Consider the following 17,994-nt stretch of genomic DNA (forward strand, 5'->3'; position numbering starts at 1 on the left):
ACACAGGGGTGCTGAGGGGGCATAAGGGGCGGGGGGTGTGTCACAGATGGAGTGACGCACTCCACTCATAAGAGAGAAGTAGCAATATGTTTATTGATATAAAAGCAATTTAACAAAGTTTGATAGTAAATGCAACGGTGGTTTAACAAGATTCGATGGCAAGGTTCACTTGATTATCTACTGCATAGAGGACAGGGTCAGACAAAACTTTCAGGGAGACCCTCCCATTGAGTCACGAGGTTCAGAAAGGACCCCCTTGCGTTCTAAACTCCTTCTCAGAGGGGAGTTTAGGTGCGGCTGGATCCAGGCTTAGTCCCAGACTTGGTCAACGGTTTATGTCTAAAAGATTATATATGCACAATCAATCCTTTATATCACTTAGGATTTCAAAGTTTAGCATGCTATTAATCACTTACTGAGTATCTGTTGTGGCAAGGACTCTCTCAACCTCAAGGAGTAACCTTGAGAGGCAGCCCTACTCAAGGGGAGATCTTGGCGTGCAGCCCACTGCTATGCAGGAGAGCTCAACGGGCCCTGGGCTGTCCACTATTTATGAAGTAAGATAATTGACTTATAGTCATATTTGCATACCGACTACAGATGTTAGTTTCTTCCAAATTTGGCTTGAGTCGGACATTGACCAGCACTGTGGTTAGGTGGGCGCACCGTTCAAATTAGCCCTTGGCTATTGTGTTGTTATCTGTCTCCCCCGAACCCACTTTGAGCTGGATGCAGCCATCACAACCAGACGCATCCATTACAACTGCCACTGGTGGTTATCACTTGAGCAGGGTTACGGGAAATACACATCCGGTTGAGGGGGGGAGCACACTGCCACGGGGGGGGCGCTGAGGGGCCGCAGGGGTTGAGGGGCTGTGAGGGAAGCTGAGGTGCTGGGGGGCAGGAGGAGAGTCAGGGTGTCAGGCAGTGTCTGTGGGGTATGAGGGATGCTGGGGGTATAAGGGGGACTTGGGTGAAAGGTAGCAGCCCAGGAGCTGGGGGTCAAGGTGCTGCATCATGGCTGGGGGTGCATGAGAGAGGCTGGTGTGCCAGAGAGCGGCTGGGCAGCACTGGGAAGTAGGAGGGGGATCGGGGTGCAGCATGGTGGGGGGTACAAGGGGGAGCTGTGCACAGGGCAGTTACCAGGGTATGGGGTGGTAATGGGTAAAGTCAAGTCACAGGGTAGTGGCTGAGGGGGTCTGGGGAGTATCAGGGGACAGGTGGGCATGAAGGGTGTTGGGGTGCAGGGCAGTGGCCAGGGATGGGTACTGGGGGGGGGGTGGTACTTGGCCCAGGTAGAGCCTTAGGGGCCTGAGCTTACCTGTCCTTCCCCCTAGGATGCAGCGGAGGCCAATGCTGCTCTTCCTAGCCTGGGTCTGCTTTCTCTTTTTTTGCTGGTATCAGGCTCTTCACGAGTGGCTTCCTGCTCACCTGGATTGAGCTTGCCAACAGCAGTTCCTGCTCAGACTCACTCACGCGCCACTGTGGGAGAGGCAGAGCCTCCCTCTGGGCTCCTGTTGGGTGCCCCAGTGCTTTTCCAAGTCTGTGCTTGTTGTCATTAATGCCCTCCATTTTGAGTTTGCCTGGTTTAACCCAACCAAGGTCAGCCCACTGCCCTATGAGAACAAGCTGAGTTTCCTGCACCACCTCGCAATCTCCCAGCCCCACCATGCCCGCCTCTACTGCTTCTAAGCCGATCCCCCCCACTGCCGCCATGCAGTGCATCACATTTTTGCCTTCTCTTTTCTGCATATGAAAACCCACCAGTGTTGTGTTTAAAGTCAGAGTCCAGGACTCATGGCTTCCACTGAGCCCCTGTTTGTCAGCAGCCATCTACTGCCTTGTGTTTTACAGTGGGGTTGTGGGGCCTTTGGCGAGGGTTTGTCTGCTCTCCGCTGCACCTTCCTAAGTGCTGCGGTAGTATGAATGGATACCGGTCTGCTTTTTGGCCTGTTCAACCAGATCTTTCTGCTGGGGTGATGTGTCAGAGGTCAACAATAACTAATGAGGTTGTGCTGGTGGATTCAGTGAGAGGGGCACTTGTAGGCTTAGAAACAGGGCTGGTCACTTCCTGTATTCAAACTCATTTATAACCAGATGGTGATTTTAATTTTAGGTTGCTTTTGAGTGTGGGTTGGAGAGGAGCCAGTGCTCCAGACCATGACCTGGAAATGCCCAGACTTTTTGCGCTAGTGTGGGCAACGGCATGACTTGGGTGGGCTCCCTGTTCTCATTAATTCCTTTCTTGCTGCCTCGGGAAGGAGAGTGGTTTTCATGGGTGATGACACTTGGGAAGGACTCTTCCCGAATGTACTGGTTTTGGCTGGGATAGAGTTAAATTTCTTCATAGTAGCTAGTATGGGACTATGTTTTGGATTTGTGCTGCAAACAGTGTTGGCAATTCAGGGATGTTTTTGTTACTGCTGAGCAGTGCTTACACAGTCAAGGCTTTTTCTGCTCCTCGCACTGTCCCACCAGCAAGTAGGCTGGGGGTGCACAAGAAGATGGGAGGGGACACAGTCAGGACAGCTGACCCCAACTGACCAAAGGGATATTCCAGACCATATGAAGTCATGCTCAGCAATAAAACTAGGGGGGAGGTTGGCAGGAGGGCGCTGCTCAGGGACTGGCTGGGCATTGGTTGGTTGGTGGCGAGCAATTGTTTTCATTTGCATCACTTGTCTTTCTTGGGTTTTACTTCTCTCTCTGTTATTTTCCTTTTCATTACAATTTTTAATTATTATTATAATTATATTTTATTTCAATTATTAAACTGTTTTTATCTCAACCCACGAGTTTTTTCACTTTTACCCTTCCGATTCTCTTCCCCCATCCTGCTGGGGGGGGGGGTGAGCAAGCGGCTGTGTGGTGCTTAGTTGCCAGCTGGGGTTAAACCTCAACACTGAAGAAGTTTTTCTGCTCATATTTCTTCCCTTCTTTTAACGTGAAGGATCTTCACACTGTGGACAATGGGATCCTGCAGCATCTCTATGCAACTGGTAAGCAGCTTTTTCCCCAGGGCCTGGATAACCCTTTATGTGATGCAGAGGTCCTACTGCAAGTTTGGGGTAGGGCTGAAGAGTTTTTTCTGTTATGGAGTGGCACTGGGCAGTCACACACTGCTGCCTGGGGATTACAGCGCTCTAGCTGGATTTCCACAGATAAGCCAGCTTTCAGGGCCTGTAAACTGCTTCTGTAAATACCTTTCCTTAATTTGGGAGAGAGTGCAGCTTGATGGAACAAGGCTACAGGTTAGACTTCTACATCTGTCCTAGAAATACACTGCCAGGATGGAGCAGGAGCAGCAACTCTTTCTTCACACTTAACTTTAACTGTGTGGCTGCCTGGGCAGATGGTAGGAGGGAAAGAAATGGCAGTTTCCAGAGGCAACCAGAAACCTGTGCCTGAATCCCAGGCTAGTGTGTGACAAGGCTGCTCTTGTTCTGCAGTGGACAGTGGTGAATGGCACGTGCTGATTGCTCACTACCTGAGCATGGACCACTGTGGGCACAAACATGGCCCTGATCATCCTGAAATGGCTAAGAAGCTCACCCAGATGAATGAGATGCTCAGGTGATTAGGGGGGTGGGGTGGGTGGGGGGGGGGGTGGGGGTGGTGCCAGCTGGCCTCTTCCTTCAGCCAGGCTGGTGGGGTGTTCCCAAGGCATTTACAGATGCAGAGGGCAACAGGGAACACTTACTGTTCCTGTTACCATGGAGAATGGCTTTGGCCAGCAGCAGCTGAAACCCCAGCTATGGGGCAGTCTCAGTTGTGTAGATATGTTCATGGGGGAATGGTAGAGAACAGGGTTTGGTTTCAGAGGTAAGGCTGTCTTCAGGTCTTGGAGCCTTGGTTCTCAACCAAACCGTCAGGTGATGGTGCAGCTAGAGTACAGCTGAGCCTCACTCTCTCAGTCTCTAAAATGGAGATTGTCACACTGAGGTTTGGCTAATGTTTGAGAAGCACTTGGAGGACCCTGGCTAGGGAATGCTGCATTTACTGTGCTGCAGATCCATGAGTTGTGCCTTTGTGTCAGAGGGCAGAATGGGATTCAGAAATCCTGATCACACAGCCGTGCCTCAGCTCCAAATGCTGTGGCTTTTGACTCTTAGGACTGCTTTAATTTTTGCTGCTGTAAGGCGTGAGTAACTTGCCCTGCTGCATCTGAGAGTGCAGTATACATTGTGACATACTTAATGCATCCTTCAGGGACAAATCCCCTCTTTTTTCTTAAAAGTAGGAGATTGCTCACACAACATGATGCAATAGACGAATCCCAAATAGAAGCAGCCTGAAATTTGTTCCTGTTGGGAACCTTCCTTCTGAATTGCATTTTGTCGAGATCCCTGAAGGCTTTGAGGGACCAGCTACTGTTCACAGGGGACCTAGGCAAAATTAGTCCACTCTGTCTCAGGGCTCTGAATTTTCAGTTCAGTTTTGAAGCATCCATTGCCCTGGTACCTGGCTCAGTTGTTATAGCTCTGTATCAGCACTTAGTTTTGCTCAGATCCTTTTGTGGGCCTCACCTCTGTGGTGCAGGCAGGCTTGGTAGGGACATGTCCTTTCCCACCTGTGCTACCTAGGCCCCTGCCCAGGTAAGGGTTGACCTTCCTTATCCCGGTGACAGGTCCTTGGTGGATCACCTGGGGAATGACACCCTTCTTCTGGTGGCTGGGGACCACGGCATGACAGAGACCGGAGACCATGGCAGCAACAGTGAGAAGGAAATGAATGCAGCACTGTTTGTGTACAGCAAAACACCCCTATTTGGCACTGGCCCTCCTGAGGTGAGAAGAAGCTGATCCTTAGCTGCCACTGCCTGAAGTGGTATCCAGGATGAAAACTGCATCCTGGAGTTACAGAGAGTAACTGTTGTTTAGATTGAGAGGGCCTGGGAGTCTTGTCACCTTTCCCAAGAGAACAGTGGAAAGGCTGACACAGGATGCAGGTGACTGAAGTGTTAGGGACCCATGTTCAGGCCCCTCCAGCTGTGAGGGGTGTTTGAGTGGGGCTAGGTGAGCTGTTAGACAGCCAGGGCCAAACCTAAGGACCTGCAGCTCCCAGCAGGCATACTCCCCTCCACAGGGCACTCAGGGAGGGCTGAGCTGTGCCTCTGCCTTCCCCTGTGTTTTTTCCCCTTCTGGCTTTCCCAGATTCTCCTCTGAACAGGGATGCCTCCCCCACTGTCCTCTAGCCCGAGTGAAAAGCCACACTGTTGTGTTCTTTCTGAATTTCCAGTTCCTCCCCTGTCTCTCCAGGAGCCTGAGGCCATTCCCCAGGTGAACTTGGTGCCCACTGTGGCCCTGCTGCTGGGTGTGCCCACCCCCTACAGTAACATTGCGGAGGTGATGGCTGAGCTTTTCTCTGGGGATGGCGACACTGTGTCTGCAGCCTTGCAGCAGCTCTCGGTCTATAACATCAACACCAAGCAGGTATGGCCTACGGTAGGCCTCCCCATTGAACTAGAGAGGAGAAGGAATGGCTTTTTAAGCAAATACCTCTTCTGTTTGGTGGAGGTGGGGTGGTGACATGGTGTTATCTTCGTGGGGAGCTTATTTTGAAGTTACCTCCTTGCAGTGTTTGCTCCAGTAAAAGGCAGTATCATTTTCGCAAAAGAGAAATTGGAGATACCTGTTTAGTACTTGGTGGTGAGTGCTGTGGTGTGGAAAATACTGGCCTGGAAGGTGGCATTTGCTTCAGGGTGAGAATTGGTCATAGATGGTCAGAGGTGGATTTGGTTATTGGGGAGGCTGTTTCCTCAAGGCTGAAGATGACTAGGAACAAGTTTTCTTAATGGAGATTCAAGAATACAAATGGGTGTTTTGATGCTGCTTCAGTTTTGGAGAAGCAGTATTAGCTAAAAAGCTATTCTAGATCAGTGACAGAAGGAAAACAGTAACAAAGGACTAAATAAAAGAAACACCATGTAACAGGTGACAGTAAAGTGGGATAGAGAAGGAACAGTTTACACCAAGCACAACGAAATACAGAACCCCAACAGCTGAATGACAAAATTTGAATGAGAATGACTATACCAGGCATAAAAGAAGCCCAAGCAATGGAGCAGGCCATGTGCCAGGGCAAGCCAGAGCCTCTATTGAGGACATGAGGGCCATAAATTGTGGCTCTTGGCATGTGTTTTGGATTTGTGTGATGGGGTTTTTTGGTAGTGGGGGAGGAGCTGCAGGGATGGCTCCTGTGAGAAGCTGCTAGAAGCTTCCCCAGCTTTCGGGTCGGACCCGCCTCTGGCCAAGGCCGACCCAATCAGTGACGGTGGTAGCACCTCTGGGATAACATATTTAAGAAGGGGAACCTGCAGTGAGTGAGGAGATTGGAATGTGAGGGGAACACCTATGCAGATACTGAGGTCAGTGAAGAAGGAGGGGGAGGAGGTGTGCCAGAGGAGGTGATGCCCCTGCAGCCCGTGGTGAGGTGGCAGGCTGTCCCCCTGCAGCCCATGGAGGTGAACAGTGGAGTAGATGCCCACCTGCAGCCTAGTGGGATGAGGAGAAAATATAAAGAAAAGCTCGTGGGTCTAGACAAGGACAGGGAGGGATCACTCACCACTTATGGTCACAGGCAAAAGACAGGCTCAACTTGGAGAAAAAACAAAATCAATTTAATTTACTACCAATCAAATCAAAACAAGGATATTAGGAAGTAAAACCAAATCTTAAAACACCTTCCCCCACCCCTCCCTCCTTCCTGGCTCAACTCCACTCCCAGTTTTCTCTACCTCCTCCCCCCGGTGACGCAGGGAGACTGGAAATGGGGGTTGGGGTCCGTTCATCACACATTGTCTCTGCTGCTCCTTCCTCCTCAGGGGGAGGACTCCTCACTCTTCCCCTGCTCCAGCGTGGTGTCCCTCCCATGGGAGACAGTCCTTCACATACTTCTTCAACATGAGTGCTTCCCACAGGCTGCAGTCCTTCACGAACTTCCTTGGCATGGGTCCCTTCCACGGGCCAATCTTCAGTCACAGACTGCTCCAGCGCAGGCTTTCCCATGGAGTCGCGGCCATCTTCGGGGGCATCCGACTGCTCCGGCATGGGGTCCTCCATGGGCTGCAGGTGGGCATCTACTCCACTGTTCACCTCCATGGGCTGCAGGGGCATCACCTCCTCTGGCGCACCTCCTCCCCCTCCTTCTTCACTGACCTCAGTATCTGCATAGGTGTTCCCCTCACATTCCAATCTCCTCACTCACTGCAGGTTCCCCTTCTTAAATATGTTATCCCAGAGGTGCTACCACCATCACTGATTGGGTCGGCCTTGGCCAGAGGCGGGTCCGACCCGAAAGCTGGGGAAGCTTCTAGCAGCTTCTCACAGGAGCCATCCCTGCAGCTCCTCCCCTGCTACCAAAACCCCACCACACAAACCCCAAACACCTTTTTAGACATGGGTGCAATGTTTCCCTTTTTCTAGTCACTGGGGACTTCACCTGACTGCCATGACTTTTCAAATATCATGGAGAGTGGCTTGGTAACTACATCAGCCAATTCCCTCAGGACTCTGGGATGCATCTTGTCAGGTCCCATAGACTTATGTATGTTCAGGTTCCTCAGGTGGTCTTGAACCTGATCTTCTCTTACAGTGGGAGGTCCATCCACTCAAGAGGTGTGGGAAGAGAGGTTGCCAGTGAAGACTGAGGCAAAAAAGTTGTTGAGTACCTCGGCCTTCTCCTCGTCTGTTGTTACCAGTTTGCCAGTTGCGTTCATTGGGGGAGTACGCTTTCTTTGACCTTCCTTTTCTGGCTGACGTACCTGTAGAAGCCCTTATTATTCTTTGTGTCCCTTGCCAAGTTCAGCTCCAGCCACGCCTTGGCCTTCCTGACCCCATTCCTACACAACCGGGCAGCATCCTTATAGTCTTCCCAGGATACTTGTCCCTGCTTCCACTGCCTGTGCATTTCCTTCTTGCCCTTTAGTTTGACCAGCAGGTCTTGACTCAGCCATGCTGGTCTCTTGCCTTCCTTTCCTGATTTCTTACACCTGGGGATTGAGAACTCTTGCGCTCTATGGAAAGCATCCTTAAAGATCTGCCAGCTCTGTTCTGCTCCCTTGTCCCTGAGGGCAGTTTCCCAGGGGGTTCTATTGACTAACTCCTTGAACAGCTGGAAGTTTGCTTTCCTAAAATTCAGGGTCCTGACTTTACCTCTTCGCCTGACCCATATCCCTCAGGACTGTGAACTCCACCAGTGCATGATCACTGCAGCCCAGGCTGCCTCCAATCTTGACGTCACTAATTAGCTCACTTGCGTTGGTGACCATCAGGTCCAGTATCGCATCCCCTCTGGTAGGGCTGTCTATTATCTGGCTTAAGAAGTTATCCTCAATGCACTCCAGGAGTCTCCTGGGTTGCCTAGAGCTCGCTGTGCTACTTTTCCAGCAGATGTTGGGGTGGTTGAAGTCCCCCAGCAGGATGAGAGCCCGTGAGCACAATGCCTCCTGCAGCTGGAGTAAGAAGGTGTCCTGGTTTCAGCTGGGATAGTTAATGTTCTTTCTAGTAGCTGGTATAGTGCTATGTTTTGGATTTAGTATGAGAAGAATGTTGATAACACACTGATGTTTTCAGTTGTTGCTCAGTAGTGTTTAGACTAAAGTCAAGGATTTTTCAGCTTCTCATGCCCAGCCAGTGAGAAAGCTGGAGGGGCACAAGAAGTTGGGAGGGGACACAGCCAGGGCACCTGACCCAAAATGGTCAACAGGGTATTCCATACCCGTTAATTCAGGTGTTAATACAGTTAACAGGGTATATGGGTTCGCCACTACCGGGTAAAGATCTTCAGTTATCTTATTCACCGCCTGTAAGTCTTGGACCACCCGATATGACCCATCGGGCTTCCAAACAGGTAATATAGGGGTATTGAATTCAGACTCACACTCTTTTAGTAATCCCAACTGCAAAAATTTTTCTATCACCGGCCGAATTCCTTCTCTGTCTTCCTTCTTTAGGGGTTATTGTTTAATTCTTACTGGCTTTCTGTAGGGTTCGGCGTTCGGAAGATCTCGCGATGTCATGGAAAGTTAGAGGGTTAGTCGCAGCCTTATGATGTGTCTGTAATCCCACCTACCCTTGTTAGTATAAAAGGAATTGACTGCGCAATAAAAGGCGGAAGTTGGCGCTCACACTGTGTGTGTTATCTGTCTCTTTCCCTGGTCTGGGGGGTGATCAGTGATCTAATCGTGGCACCTTGATATGCAGCGAGCGCTACAGCTTTCAGCCTTCCTTGATCCTAACTTCAACAGGTGGAGCACTTTTCGCTCTTCCAGGTGCATCGGTAGCCCATACCCCCGGGTACACTTGGTTTAAGATGTCCTCGTTAATGTTTCCTTCTAGGGGGAGACTGGTTAAGGTTAGGCTCAATATTTGAATATATTGTTGATCTTTTACCTCCAGAGTAATTTCTCCCTTTTCGAATACAATTTTTGCTTCCAATTGTTCCAACAAGTCCCTTCCCAAAAGTGCCTTTGGGGAGTTAGGCATATATAAAAATTTATGAATGCCCCACTGTTTTCTTAATTTATATTCTAAAGGTTTACAAAAATATGCCTTTTCACTTTGGCCGGTTGCTCCTTTCACCATAACATAATCATCTCCCAGGGGCATCAAAGCTTGGTTCAGAACCGAGTATGTTGCCCCTGTATCTACCAAGAATTCTATTCCTTGTTGTGTTTTCCCTAGCTTAATTATAACCAGTGGATCCGCTAGGGTAGATTCCCCAGGTTCCCGTCAATCTCCCTTCACATGGGCTACTGTTCTTCCTGTTTGAGCCCTCTGATCCTCTTTCTTGTTCTTTGGGCATTCCTTTTTCCAATGACCAAATTTCTTACACAAAGCACATTGATCCTTGCCCAGTCGGGGCAAGCCTCGCCTAGGCCCTCTTCCTCTTTCTTCCTGGATAACAGCCATTAATTTTCTTTGCCCCTGCCTATATCCTTCTTCTCTGTTACTAAATACTCTCCATGCTTCATCCAATAATATTTCTAAATTCCTACCCTCTGTAGGGCGTAATTTTTGCAGTTTGCGCCTTATATCCCCTGTAGATTGACCCAAAAACAGGGAGACCAGTTGTTGTATTCCTACCTCTGACCCAGGATCCAGTGGTGTGTTGCGGCGCATTACATCCCTCAATCGATCCAGGAATTCAGATGGAGACTCAGAAGGACTCTGTTTGACTGCATATAAAGCTGACCAATTTATAGTTTTGGGGATCGCTCTCTCCATTCCTTTTGTAATCCACTCCTGATACCCCTGCAATCTTTCCATATGTGCAGATCTATTAACATCCCACTTTGGGTCTTGGAGAGGGAAATATTCTTTAACGTCCCCTCCTGTGATCTTATAATGATCTTCAGCTAGGTTCCCTGCTGTTTTTAAAATCAGCTGTTTCTCTGTTTCGGTCATATATTCCAATAATAGCTGTATATCCTTCCAATCAGGGTTATGCTGTTTTACAATAAATTGGAAATGTTTAGTTACACTTACCGGATCTCTCCTATAATCTTTTGCAACCTTTTTCCATTCCCCTAGGTCAGCAGTAGAAAAGGGTACTTTGATTAACATCGTCCTACCATCCGGCCTCACCGCCTCTTGGAGAGGTGCTTGTAAAGCTGTTGAGGTAGTTTTCTTCCTAGTACGGGAAGATACAGGGCTGTCCGGGGGGGTCAGAGTTCTATCCGAGTCTGCATCCTGTTCCTGTGGTCGAGGGGGAGGCTTAAACAAATCAGTTAGATCTTGTTCTGGTACCTGATGAATTTTATTTGTCTTTGTACATCTTTGTCCAATACTACATGCCGAACAACACCGCCTCAGTTTACCTCTAAGCTCCTTGTTGTTTTCTCGCTCAAATGCGAGCACCATAGGGTCCTGTGGGAGTACTATTCCACAGTCCCTTTGCTACTCCAGATGGTTTTGGAGGGTGAAAAACATGTCTGCATATGAAACTTCATCCCATTTTCTTTCTCTCCTTAAAAACAACATTAGTTGTAATAGAATATTATAATCTGTTGACCTATTAAGTGGCCACTTAGCATCACCTTCTAACTTATATAACAGCCACCATTGATTGCAATACTTAATAAGGTTCTTTTTATTTTCAGTACCTCCGGTCCCAACAATATCTTTCCAGTGGGCAATTACACAACCCAGAGGACTCTTCCTCAATATTCCTCCTTGATTGTTTCCCATTTTATAACTTCTCCTTTTAATAAGATTCCATGCAAATTGTTTCTTACACCTCTTTATAGAATTCTCCCAGTTTTCCTCTCACACGTCCTGAATTTCCAGGATTAAATTTTCCTTTCCACACACCAATTTCACTATTTCGGCTATCTTTCCAACCACAAACAATCCCAACTGTGTATGTAGTCCGTCCCCTCTTATCCCAGGGAGTCCAAACCCTACACTCAGGGCATTCAATATCCCCGCCACAATCTATTTGCAACCTCTGTTTACACCACACACATTCCAGGACATATGAGGGCATACACTCATTTCCTGGATGTAAAAGACACCACTCAAATACCCACATTTATGCGATGCACCATACAGGGACTTTCTTATACCAACACCACAAAATGATTAAGATAATTAAACTCAAACTTACAATTACAACTCTAACATATAAATTCAAGTTCCAAATCACCAGTGAGTCACACTTCGTTCGTCTCCGGCCGTACCCCTTGTGGAGTTACGAAACTGCGGATCAGAATGCCACACACACTCGGCAGCTGAGCTGTGTCTCTTTTACTCAAACATTCAATCCACAGTTTTAGACATTTACACATTAACAAGCATATATACACATATAAATCTCAACATAACATTTTCACACTCTCACACAAAATCTTTAACATAAATTTCCAAACATTCGTATCATACAATCATCGCTCCAGTTGACAACCTTTCAGCAGCTGCAAAAACGTACCAAGCGCAATTGCGAGGGGGTCCGCTTACCCCAAAAATGTACCAAGCGCAATTGCGAGGGGGCGCGCTTACCCTTCTCCTGCCTCTTATATACCAGTCATCGACAGGTCCGTCCTGGCTCCCGATACTGGGATGCAGCGATCACCCCGGATTTGCTCGATCTACCCTCAAGATCGCTAGTGGCCGCTCTATCGGTCAGCAAATCCCCCCTTGTTACCATACAGGGTACCCTCCTCCCATTCGGGGACTACGCTGCACGCCAGACATCTCTGCGCGATTTACCAGCTGCTCCGGCCCGTACTTTTACAGGCTCCCCTTGTAAAACATACCGTTTGGTCCGCGGCTTCAGGAGGTTGTTGTCTGCTCCCGCGGTGAGCGGCTGGCAGCGGAGGCTCCTCCGAGGAAAGTGCTCGGGGCGCGCCGAGGGGCGTCCGCTCCGCAGTCGGTCCCACAGCCGAGCAGAGAGTCTCCTGGCTGGCTCGCCAAACTGACGTGCGGAAAACAGACTCCACAATCGGTGAGATTGTAAAGTAGGTATGTTCATTCAGCGCTGGGCGGCACGGGGGGTAGTCCCACCAAAGTCGTGCGCGCCTGACTTGGCAGTTCGCTTCAAATTTATACAGTCAAGTGTTACATATACATAGAGTTTCGCAATACGCCTATACATAGGCATTACCTATCCCCGCTTCATATTAAAATTAGCTCCAGGAAGTCATTTCCATAGTCTCCTCTCAACTGCGCTTGTGCAGTGCCTCCTTATGGTGGTCGCCTGGTGGTCGTGAAGATGAAGGCTGTATGTCTTCTTCACGGTGAACTCTTAACCTTCTGTCCCTGCGCAGACTCACTTGTCCCTTGGCATTTGTCCAAATCCCAAGGCCGGTCTTGGCTGGTTGTTGGAGTCGACTGCTGCTTCTTATCAGGGACTATCTCCTGTCCCAGCCAGCCTCAACAATGCAAACGCTAAAACATCACTTCTCATCCCCTTGGGCCATGTCTACCTCTATTGAAACTTCTTTAACTTCATTATAAGCTAGATAATTTGTAAACAATTCCTATCTACATTCATATATCTACTATATCTACTAAGATTCCTTTGGTTCCCTGTCTCAAAAGCAGGGAAACAGTACGGCACTCTCATCTCAAGGGATCCTGTCCGTGACGCCAATTTAAATGTCCTGATCCAATGTCGGGGAAGGTTTCAATATGATCCAAGAGCGAGATTGACACAAACGAGGTCAAATGCCGTATAGTCAAAATAGCCTTTATTATCAAAAGTATCAAAAGTGGAAAATGGTGGCGATAGGATAGAATGGAAGAAAAGGTAGAAATCAAGCAAGCAGTTGGGATAGGATTGCTAGGATAGTCACCACCACGGATCCAGCGGCGTCCCGTTGGTCCTCAATCTTCAATTCTTTGATGGTGAAGAAAGCCACCCACAGCTTGTCTCTATGGGTTTTTATAGGGCATATAGATCAGCTCCAGCCGTTTCCTCCCCTGGATGTCTCAATGGCCTGGTAATCATCCTTATGGACAGAGGAGTGTCCTGCTTAAACAGGCCATCTTAGAGACAAAGGGCTCGAGATAAGCAGTTCACAGTTCCTTGAGATGATGGTCCAGTCTCTCACACCTAACAATCTTTGAGGCAAATGGTTCAAGATAACAATTGTCTCTTACAGAGGGTAGCAGCCTGTCCTTGCAGACACATTGGCGGTGATATCCTTACCACATCTGTTGTGCTTGCAGGTTCCTATTTGAGTTGCTGGGCTTTGTGATGAGCAGCATGTGCCTCCTGCTGGGGATCTCCCTGGTGATGCATGTGGACTGTGCCATCAGCACCTTGTTCGGCCAGCTTCAGCTCAGGTAGCGTTGGAGATGCAGGGAACCTGACCTGCTCATCGGCTGAGGCTGTGGTTGTCTTCCTGCCTCCCTGGGGCTGGGAGGGATACATGAGCCACCAGCAATGAGTGTCTGCTGACAGCAGTCAGGGATTATCCCCAGCTCCATGCCTCAGCCCTGCACAAAAGGACCAGAGCCAGCTGTTCCCTGCTCATTGTGATGGTGTTTCTCAGCAGTTGAGGTTAGAGCTCTTGCTGGGTGTTTGTTGGCAGTGGGAGGAGTCTGCTGCAGGAGGCCAAGAAGCAAGAGTCCTGAAGTGTTCCTCTGGAGAAACACTAACTGGGGGTCTTGCTGCTACTTTCCTGACAACTATCCCCACTGTGCAGCTGGTTGGCTTCAGTGGCTGGCAAGGTGTCACCTTGCCTGTGCAGAGACAGTGACTCAAAGGAAGAGGCCTGCTGAGGAGGGGAGGGGAGGGGAGGGGAGGGGAGGGAGGAGAGGGAAGGGAAGGTCCTGTGTCCACTTCTCTTTGCATGCTGTTTTCATGCTGGAATCAAAGTGAACATGGTTATGCATGCAGATGGTTCCCGGGGTCTCAGTGGCAGCTGCTCCGCTGTAAAGTCAGTTGGATGCTCTGTAGTGAGGCCTTTCCTGCCCTACACTCACTCCCATTTTCCTGGTCTTCCTCAGCCCTGAGAAGGGCAGAGGGGAGCAGGCTGGGCTGCCTTGTACAGCCTGAAGCAGGCTTAGCTTGTTGGGGAGGGTAGCAGGGAGAACTGTGTCCATGACCAAGAAACTCTCCACTCATGGCCTTGGCCTGTTGGTGCCCCTGTGGGCTGGCCTGTAGCAGCCAGGGCTCCCAGTCTCTTCCTGAGTGCCTGCTGCCAGATGCTGGCTGTTGATTGGGAATGGTTGAGTTGCAGCATGATGTAGTGACAGAGCATTGACTCATCCCCATATTGGGTCTGGTCAGGAGGAAAGGGGAGTCTGGAGTAGCTGTCCCAATTGCAAGAGTGGCCTTGGTGTGAGCTCTGGTGCCTTGAAAGCCCTGAGTGGGTGACAACTCTTCTGGGAGGTGGCTTAATCCACTGGTGTCTGTGTATGTGCTGGGGGTTATGTAACCTTGAAGGGACCCCAGGCACTGCAGCTGATGGCATCTGTGATCCCATATTTGGTGTTTATCTCCCTCTTGACCTTGGTTTTCTGCATGGGACTTTGTGCTGCAAGTGAGTGTCGTGGTTTCAGCCCAACCGGTAACAAAGGACCACGCAGCTGCTCGCTCACTCCTCCCACCCCCCCTCCGGTGGGATGGGGAGGAGAATCGGAGGAGAGAAAAGGAAAAAAAAACCCAGAACCTCGAGGGTTGAGATAAGGGCAGTTTACTGGGACAACACAAAAAGAGAAGTTACAACAACAACAACGGTACTAATAAAAGACTATACAAAAAGAGCGATGCACAGTGCAACTGCTCACCACCCGGAACCCAATGCTCTGCCACTTCCCCCACCAAAAGCCGACAGACAGGTCCCCCCAGCCCACTCCCCATTTATATACTGAGCATGACGGCACATGGTATGGAATAGCTCCTTGGCTAGTTCAGGTCAGCTGCCCGGGCTATGTCCCCCACCTCCCAGGTTCCTGTAAAAATGAACTCTATCCCATCTGAACCCAGGACATTATCCACCCCTTATTCTATACCATCTACATCATGCCCAGATCCTACATTTTCCAATTAACCACTACCACTTTCCTTCTCTTATATATATATATATATATATATATATATATATATATGTATATGGACACCCCCCCCACACACACACACAAATAGTATTCCCTTAGTTGATGGGCTATCCCTCTAATGTGTCCATCAATTTTATTTAGTCCATGACTTTGGGGCTCCATCTGTTGTAACAGTCCTTCAGGATAGGAGAGATGGTGTGAGGTGCTGGATTGTTGCATGCTGCCTCTGAAGCTTGCGACTGATGTATTTGGTGCAACCCACGCCCTTGGTCTGCAGGTCGAAGATGTTGATCTTGAGAAAATCGCTGGGCATCAGTTCAAGTTCCATCACTGTTGTACTTGGCTCAGTTTCAAAGTCCATCCTTCAGTCATTTGGGTAATTCTTACAGTAATACCCTTGATATGGCATATAGACACTATAGATACAATGACATACACTGGCAGGTTATTTAGCAGTTAAATATCATACAGCCTAATTCACTGGCTATTCTCTCCCAAAATCAAATCTCCCTGAGGTACACATCGAACTTCCCCATCCTTCTGCATCACCCAGCAGGTGTACCCAGGTCCTTGAGCAAAAGCAATCCCTTGGATGGGTTTGTCTCTGCTTGAGGCAGGACTAACCCAGACTGTCTTTCCTAACATACTCCTCATGCGCACTACAGGGACTTTATATCATTCTACAGTATGTGGAAGTCTTGGTTGGGCGGGGCCAGCCCAATTGGAAGATCCTCTAGTATTAACTAACCAGGTGGCTTTTGTTAAATGTGTATCCCAGTGTTTGAAAGTTCCCCCTCCCATTGCTCTCAATGTAGTTTTCAGCAGTCCATTGTATCGTTCGATTTTTCCGGAGGCCGGTGCGTGATAAGGGATGTGATACACCCACTCAATGCCATGTTCTTTGGCCCAGGTGTCTATGAGGTTGTTTCGGAAGTGAGTCCTGTTGTCTGACTCAATTATTTCTGGGGTGCCGTGTCGCCATAAAATTTTCTCTTCAAGGCCCAGGATAGTGTTCTGGGTAGTGGCATGGGACACAGGGTATGTTTCCAGCCATCCAGTGGTTGCTTCCACCATTGTAAGCACATGGCACTTGCCTTGGCGGGTTCGTGGGAGTGTGATATAGTCAATCTGCCAGGCTTCCCCATATTTATATTTCAGCCATCGCCCCCCATGCGACAGGGGTTTTAGCTGCTTGGCTTGCTTAATTGTAGCACGTTTCACATTCATGGATAACCTGTGCGATAGTGTCCATGGTCAGGTCCACCCCTCGATCACGAGCCCACCTATATGTTGCATCTCTTCCCTGACGGCCTGAGATATCATGGGCCCACTGAGCCATAAATAGCTCACCCTTATGTTGCCAGTCCAGGTCCACCTGAGACACTTCAATCTTGGCAGCCTGATCTGCCTGCTGGTTGTTTTGATGTTCTTCAGTGGCCCGACTCTTGGGTACGTGAGCATCTACGTGACGTACTTTTACCACTAGCTTCTCTATCCGAACAGCAATATCTTGCCACAGTGCGGCAGCCCAGATGGGTTTACCTCTGCGCTGCCAGTTGCTCTGCTTCCATTGCTGTAACCACCCCCACAGGGCATTTGCCACCATCCATGAGTCAGTATAGAGATAGAGCACTGGCCACTTCTCTCTTTCAGCAATATCTAACGCTAGCTGGATGGCTTTCACCTCTGCAAACTGACTCGATTCACCTTCTCCTTCAGCAGTTTCTGCGACTTGTCGTATAGGACTCCATACAGCAGCCTTCCACCTTCGATGCTTTTCCCACAATGCGACAGGACCCATCAGTGAACAGGGCATATTGCCTCTCATTTTCTGGCAGTTTATTATACAGCGGGGCCTCTTCAGCCCATGTCACCTCCTCCTCTGGCAACATTCCAAAGTCTTTGTCTTCTGGCCAGTCCATGATCACTTCCACAATTCCTGGGCGACTGGGGTTTCCTATGCAAGCCCGTTGTGTGATCAGTGCAATCCACTTACTCCATGTGGCATCAGTTGCATGATGTGTAGAGGAGACTTTCCTTTTGAACATCCAGCCCAGCACTGGCAGTTGGGGTGCTAAGAGGAGCTGTGTTTCAGTACCAACCACTTCTGAGGCAGCTCGAACCCCTTCATATGCTGCCAATATCTCTTTTTCAGTTGGAGTATAGCGAGCCTCAGATCCTCTGTATCCCCGAATCCAAAACCCCAGGGGTCGGCCTCGGGTCTCTCCAGGTGCTTTCTGCCAGAGGCTCCAGGTAGGGCCATTCTCCCCAGCTGCAGTGTACAGCACATTTTTAACATCTTGTCCTGTCAGGACTGGTCCAAGAGCTACTGCATGAACAATCTCCCACTTAATTTGTTTAAAGGCTTGTCATTGTTCAGGCCCCCATTTAAAATCATTCTTCTTCTGGGTAACTTGGTAGAGAGGACTTACAATTTGACTGTAATTTGGTATATGCATTCTCCAAAAGCCCACAACACCTAAGAAAG

The 17,994-nt window shown here is 49.1% G+C and overlaps 1 protein-coding gene across 1 annotated transcript; it reads left to right on the plus strand.

Annotated features, from left to right (window-relative positions):
• Positions 1 to 1,338: 1,338 nt before the first annotated feature.
• On the plus strand, positions 1,339 to 14,234 carry PIGO (phosphatidylinositol glycan anchor biosynthesis class O). Its single transcript, XM_069775605.1, is given in 13 exon segments — positions 1,339 to 1,386; positions 1,388 to 1,466; positions 1,469 to 1,689; positions 2,194 to 2,310; positions 2,909 to 2,999; positions 3,450 to 3,573; positions 4,628 to 4,787; positions 5,259 to 5,516; positions 10,046 to 10,171; positions 10,533 to 10,549; positions 12,025 to 12,121; positions 12,277 to 12,444; positions 13,642 to 14,234. Coding segments are annotated over 13 exon segments (1,656 nt in total). The 3' UTR covers positions 13,792 to 14,234.
• Positions 14,235 to 17,994: the final 3,760 nt, after the last annotated feature.

Source organism: Haliaeetus albicilla, chromosome W, assembly GCF_947461875.1.
Source record: "Haliaeetus albicilla chromosome W, bHalAlb1.1, whole genome shotgun sequence".
NCBI lineage: Eukaryota > Metazoa > Chordata > Aves > Accipitriformes > Accipitridae > Haliaeetus > Haliaeetus albicilla.